At 30.9% G+C, this 7,631-nt stretch overlaps 1 protein-coding gene across 1 annotated transcript; it reads left to right on the top strand.

Moving 5' to 3' along the window:
* LOC109338463 (AT-hook motif nuclear-localized protein 28-like) lies at positions 4,314–5,410 on the top strand. Its single transcript, XM_019575715.1, has one exon. The coding sequence runs from the start codon at positions 4,373–4,375 to the stop codon at positions 5,195–5,197; it is 825 nt and encodes a 274-aa protein (XP_019431260.1). The 5' UTR covers positions 4,314–4,372; the 3' UTR covers positions 5,198–5,410.

Below are 7,631 nucleotides of genomic sequence, written 5' to 3'. Positions count from 1 at the left end.
TATATTTACATATAATTATATTTTTATTGATAGAAATTATTAATTATGTATAAAATCATCGGTCAGACTGAAAGGTTTAACCGTTTAGATAAGTTAAACATAATACGAGACCTCTTCCGATTTGATGTCCGGCTCGGATTTCAGAATATTGGTTCAAAGTTTATTACTATCAAAAGTATTTTTCTTTTAAATTATGATCATTATAGTTGTTATGTACTCATGGGAACTAAGTCAAAATATCAAATTTTTTCCAATGCATATTTTTATGCATGAACATATATCCTTTTTATGTGTAAATATATGTTAATATATCCTAAACAGTATTGTATCTTGAGTTTCAAAAAATTCTCGTATCTGTGTTGTATTGTGCCCGTCATGTACTAAATACTTAGGATTTATAGGCTACCTCTCACTCCTTAATAAAAACCCAACGACAAATATTTTTTTAACCATGTAATTAGATAATGTATATATTAATTGGAGTGTATATTAACAAACATTAATTATTGAAATTTCTTCAATGGAAATAATATTTATAATTTCAGGTGATATTGTAAAGGGATTTTTAGTCAAAAAATAAATTATTTTATATTGTAGTTAAGACATTCCATGAATAATATGTATGTCTTACCTTAGAATGACAATTAAAATAGGACTATCATACATATCAAATATTTTATGAGTATAATGTATATACCAATGGTGTAAAGATTTATCCACAATAATTATATCATTCATATCCATCTGGATTACATTTTTAAAGAAACAATAATGATTAAATATGAATAATAGATAATATTGTGATAGATATAAAACTCATACATTATAAGTACATATATTCATTTTTCATGATTTATGATCATATTGATATTCATCTCAGAACTAATTGTTAAATATTGATTATTAATTTGTTAAAAATCTATTTGGTGTCCATCATAAGAGAAAAGATAAGATAATTTAACTTATCTCTACTAGCATGTTCACATTCTTATTGTTTAGAATCTAGTATACAATTTTTATATGCTAGAACTTCTTATAAAAAAAAGTTACCTTATAAAAAAGAATAAGCCAATAATCATTGATTATTGTTTTTGACACCTCTTTAAAATTGTAAAGTTTCTCATCTAAAGTTATTTTTTCACTGCAAAATGAAAGACACAAAAGCAACTCATAAAAGGACACAAAGAATCAACTAATAATACTAATGAAAAAGAATTGAGATCAAGAAAACTAAAATGGTCACCTTATAGAGTTACCCATATAGGTGCATAAGATCTTAGAATGAAAAAAAACTGAACTTTAATGATATGAAGTTAGAATAAGAAATTAAAAAGAAGGAAAATGTAAACATGAGATATTATGGGTAAAAGAGAAAGATAGAGAAGGTAGAAGGTGAAGAATTGAATTTGTGGAAATTGAGAGAATGGGAAGGTGTATATATGCATGAATGTGAACACTTGAATGATTTCTTCTTGTGTTACTGTCTAGAACCTCTCCTAATATGTTATGGTATATTGCCAAAGTTAGACTAATAAAAAGCTTGAACAAAAAATATATTTAAATTAAAAGTTTAATAATTAAATATTTTTCTGACTAACCACAATTAGTATTAACATATGAAATGATACATTTTTTAGAACTGAAGATGTATACCCCTTCAATGGCGTTGAGACAATTGATAATCATATTAATTCTATAACATTTTAAACCACCAATACTCTTATTCATTTATCCAAATACAATTTCGAAACCATCAACCCTTTTTTTTTCCTCATGTATCCTCGTACTGGAGGCAATCTTGTCTGAGTCGAGAACATCCACATGTTTGTGGGGCTAACTCTCTCAGCAGACATTTTTTTCCAATCACAAGACTCAAACCCGAGACTTTGCTTAAGAAGAATCAAACATGTACCACTTGAACCAACGTCCTAAATCATGCTTTAATCTATCATCAATGTTTTCATAAGTTCAAACCAAATATAGAAAGGGGCAACATTGTAACATAGGAATTAGATTTGTTCAATTACCTAATTGAAGTGTTGTGAGAATCGGACCAGACTGAACAGTGTGATCAGTCTGACCATTGACTGGACTTGAAAACAGTTATGTATTACAGTCTTAATTGAATGAGAGTTGGACCGCTTTGAATCAGGAAAATTTCAGTCCGACCGTATTAAACTCGGTTAAACTAAATTAACCCGGGAAGTAAACCGGACGGTTCACTTAAAAATAAAAAAATGGAACTGCTCTAATATTTTGTTTTACTACCATCCAAAAAAAGATGAAGATATTATTACTTCACTATAATTATTAATTATATAAAGTTTTACTTTTATATATAATTATATATTTATAAATAAAAAATATTAATTATGTATGGAATTAACCAGTCAAACTAGACGGTTTAATCGTTTAAAAACCTAATACGAGACCTCTGTTAGTTTGACTTCCGACTCAGGTTTCACAACATTGCCTAATTGTCCATTATTCATGTTTTGTTTTTATATAGTAATGATATAGATGTAATAAATGATTTGATGAGATAGGTGAACTAGGTTAGAAATTGTGAGTATATAATCAAGAATTTTTTTCTCTTCTTATTTTTACCATAAACTCGTGTTGCATCTTCTTTTCCTCCTAGAGTAGAAAAAATGGTAACATTCATCAATACTATCAATAATATATATCACACCACAATTAATGTTGTCTCTTCACTCTAATTTTGTCATCCTAAATTCCTAATTACACCATATAATAAAACATACAATTTTAATAAATTATTTTCAGTGTCATTAATTCTAAACCTATTAAATTTTTACCATAAAAGTATTTATTTAATAATTACTATATTTATTAAAAATAAAAAAGAAACAAAATTAATAATTATGATAAAAATATTTATGGTAAAAATAGTTACCATAGTTATTAAGGAAAGTTTTTAAATAAGGATTCTTTTAGAAAAACAATTGAAAAGAAGTTGTAACCTTAAATTTTTTATTGTTACAAAAGGAATAATAGTAGGAACCTTAAGTGCTAAGCCCTCGTTATAAGAAACATTTGTAATTATTTTTTGTAATAAAATTTGCTGCCCTAATTATTTAGGTAACTATTAAAAAATTAGGGATAAGAAGGCGGTTGCGACTAATGTTTTATCCAATGACATAAAAACCATACCATACCAGTCAGTTCAACCAGAAAACCAGTGATAATATCATATTTATCTTGATCCAAATATTATCTAGATATTTTCTATGAGATTGGTCATATATTCTAATCCAATCCCTATAACTAAAATTATGGAAGTTTAAGCTTGTAATATATAGTCCCTTTTAAAATAACTAAAATAATCATACAGGATTCACAAATATAGCTGACAAGATGATGTAAATGTTTGCGAAATTTATAATGAAGATGGTGAAACAGTACTATAAACTATAAAGGTATTCTAATGTAGCTAGAATAAAATCCTCTTAAGATAACAAAGATTAACCATCATGATAGTAGATGGATAAAAGTTTAGCCACCATCAAGTCACTATTGAAAAAATAATAGATGGGAAAAAGTCATTTCTAATACAATTTTGAATGAGAGAAAATGCAAAATGACCATAGTCAAAAAGAGAAACCCAAAAAACATTAAATGAAGAAAGGAAATTTTATACTAAATGTTTATTTGGATAATTATTATATAAAGTTTGTAATAATATGGTGATAGTATCCAGCAATAGGAGATGTAAGCTTGTGTTGCCATGTGTTAGAAGAAGACAAAACAAAGAAATCAAGAACGTGAAACAAGCGAGGGATGTGATTAACCAGGGTTCCAATTTGCAGGACCTCAACAACAAGATAGTTAAGTCATGGAGGTAGATGCTTCAACAAAAAAATAAAAAAGTGAAATATAATTTTCAATGATATATATCCTTTTGTTTATAGTAAATTATTCATTTGCCATTAAAAGCAAATGGAAAAACATACAATTTTTTTCTTTCTCTGATAATGAAAAGAATTAAATTAAATTGATTAGATGGTCAAGAAAAAATGACATGTTTTATTGGAAAAAGGATATTGGGTAGGTGATTATTTTTTCTCATATTTTTAATGACAACAATGTAATTTTATAATAAATAAAAATATAAAAATATAATTATATATTATTTTTTACATATTATTATATGATATTTGTCACTCAATCTATTAATGAAGACTATCCTTGCTCATTTTATTGTACACAAATCATTTGGACATAATATTCATAAATATCATTTATAAAATAGTACTCGTATATTTCAATGATGTCACGTCCCTGTCCTTTTACTCCATTCTCTTGTACAACCTTCTCTCTTTCTCCCCACTCTATCATAGATCCTAAGGAGATGACAAAAAGCTTTGAAATACCAGAAATGTTCTTGAATCTTCACCAACAACAGTACCAATCTCAATCTCACCTTTTCCATCTCTCCACAGAGTCCCAAACCTCCGAAGAAGGTGACAGCAGCGGCGGGCCCACCCAAAAGCCCGCCTCCTCCAGTGGAGATGGTGGCACTATTGAAGCCGTGCCGAAGCTCAGAGGCCGCCCACCGGGCTCTAAAAACAAGCCCAAGCCACCTGTCATGTTAACTCAAGAGCCCGAGCCCGTTATGAGCCCGTACATTCTAGAAGTACCTGCTGGAAGCGACGTCGTTGAAGCCTTGAAGCGTTTCAGTGTTCGTAAGAACAAGGGCTTATGCATTCTTTCTGGTAAAGGAACCGTTGCTAACGTCACTCTCCGTCAACCTTCTTCTGTCGCTTCAGCCACCACCACCACCACCGCCGTTACTTTTTACGGTCGTTTTGATATTCTGTCAATTTCCGCCACTATTTTCCCCAACTCCTCGATTCCAATCCCTGACGGCTTCTCTATCTCCGTCGCCGGACCTCAGGGCCAGGTCGTCGGAGGATTCGTCGCCGGAAGTTTAATTGCTGCCGGGACGGTGTTCTTGATTGCACTTTCTTTCAACAATATGAGTTATCACAGGCTGCCATCGGAAGTGGACGTGAGAAACAACAATTCAGTTTCTGGTGACGGTGTTGTGCAGTCGCTGCCGGTGTCTGGCGGTGGCGGAGCGGAAAATGGGCACGTGCAGGGTGAGTCTATGTATAGCGGTAACTTACCCTCTGATGTGATTTGGGCTCCAACGGCAATGCCACCACCTTTCTGATACTCATATTCAGTTTATGGCTATTGTCAATTATGGTTTTTTCTTCTTATTATTATTGAATCTATCTTTTCTGCCTTTGATTGGTTTAGTTCATTAGATATGACTATATCGGTGCTGAGATATTGGTTTTGCTTGTAAGAAAAGAAAACTCTGGTATGAGTTTTTAACTGTGATTGGTCGTTTATGCCTACATTGGAAAACGTGTCTTTCTCATTGTACTTATAATTGCAGTTACAAGTGTTATTTTAAAGGAATTATCTCTCCATGGAGAGGAGTGAAACTCCTCTCAAGTAATAGAGAGGTAAGTGACTTTTTCTTTTATATTTTAAGAGCAAAAGTGTAACATCATTTTAAATAAAAGGGATAGAATGTCAATGTGTATTGCATTTTCTTTACTTTTACATAGCATTTGTCTCTTCATGAATCTCACTCCATGGAGAGTAAGGGTAAGGAAGACCCGACCCTACATACTCACTTGACATGATATAATTGAGCCTGACTAGAGTCGGATTTCATAGGGTGTAGATGTAGATTGGATTGAGGTCAAAAATTGAACCAATCAATATTTAAGATCGAGTATGAATCAAGGATGACCCGACTTGTTTGTATGTCTCTATTCAAATGTTTATAGATTAATGATATCCTTGTGGTCAAAAGTATAATTAATTTTCTAATTTTTTCATCATATATTCATGATTGATAATATATACACATATTATTTTAATGTTAAATTATATATTCATATTAATAAATAATATTAAGAAGACTATATTTAAAATGTGTGTACATTATATTTAATTAGGTCTAGGGTTATGTTTAAAGGTTGACCCTTAAGGTTGGGGTAACTTCAAGTCTAGGTCTTAATTCAAAAGAATGACCCGACCAACATTTAGGTTAGGATTGGATAAAAGAGAAGTTTTAACTCATTCCGATTTGGCTCATGGATAGAATTCTTACTCAATTCATAAATGCTAAGCTAGTATGGAGAGAACATCAAAAACTGACTTATTTTATATGATCAATGTCTTTTATAACACGTGTTAGTATAGTTATAGTGATATAAGAGTGTATTATATGGTAGATTCAATTCATATCAATAACATTTTTTGGGAGAGACAATCATCATTCTAAAAGATATTAATTACCTATGAGATGAGGACTCATGAGCCAATAACATTGAATTTACCAACTATCAAACCTATGAGGTGTAGGGATAATCTTGATTCTACCAAAAACAAGGTCACATTGTCTCTTATATTTGTATACTTGCAGAGGTCTCTGTTTAAAGTTTAATCTAGAGTTTCCATATAATGTTTTCAATTATTTGATTTATAGAAGTGTTACTTATTAGAAAGGATAATATACATTTAAAAAAAGATTATTTGTTTATCAAAAAATGTGAGAGATAGTATTACCCAATAAACATTAGCATCTACCTTGTATTTTTTTATAAGCTAGTGTGTGTAATATATATTGTATGTTGAGTGTATAATGCATAATGCAAGTGAATACAAAAGTCTTAATATTCTAAGATAAAATGAATATTTTATATGTATATATTATTTATATATACCTTAGAAAAAGGTAAAGGGGTATGAGCGGGGTTAGAAGAAATGGATGATTTGCACTGGAAATTGGAACTGAGGAATATCTGTGCACTCTGATGATGCAGCAGTGGCCAGAGGCCTGCTTAATGCGTTATTGGATAAAGATAACGCTGACTATATATTTGACCATTACATTGCTTCTTCATTTGGAAAAAGTGTGTACTTCAAAACTTGGCTAGGGCTTCTTTTCTGTACTAGCTACTACCTTAGCATCATCACCATTCATTGCTTCTTCTTTTCACACGAAAATTGTTTCTACATCTTTCTACTTTATTATAACTTATTATCTGTACTTTGTTTTGCCTCTTTCTTGGCTCTCTCTCTTCAGTTCCAATTTCAAGCCTTTGGATTATAGGTAGTGTCCTGGGTAGGATGGTCCAACCGGTTAGATTCCTAACCAGACTTGAAAAAGATTGGGCCTATAGTCTTAAGTAAATGAAAAGTTGGTGTTGAGTTTATTGATGTGTAAAGTCTCTCACATTAAATATACGAGGATGGACGAAAGAGATGATAAGTATAAAAGACATCTGAAACTAATATCTTAAAGTTTTGAATCAAGACGTGGTGTATTACTTGACTGTTCACTCTTTTTATACCTGATAATAATGGAACTTCTCAATGGTTTGGAGGCTCCATGGTCGAAGTCTGATTGAACAAGTGGTATCAGAGTCGATGATTCAGTTGAGACATGGTAGACTTAAGGGGGTTATTAAGTGTAAAGTCTCATATTGGATATATGGGGAGGAGCGAAAGACTTTATAAGTAGAAAATACTCATTTAATTAAGAGGAGAGATTAACCTACTCAATGAGTAAATTTTTTAATTAG

Source organism: Lupinus angustifolius, chromosome LG02, assembly GCF_001865875.1.
Source record: "Lupinus angustifolius cultivar Tanjil chromosome LG02, LupAngTanjil_v1.0, whole genome shotgun sequence".
NCBI lineage: Eukaryota > Viridiplantae > Streptophyta > Magnoliopsida > Fabales > Fabaceae > Lupinus > Lupinus angustifolius.
This window is presented reverse-complemented; position numbering and strand designations above follow the sequence as displayed.

Bases quoted from the DNA above. Each gene is read 5' to 3' on its own strand.
- LOC109338463 (XM_019575715.1), top strand. From the start codon at position 4,373: ATGACAAAAAGCTTTGAAATACCAGAAATGTTCTTGAATCTTCACCAA.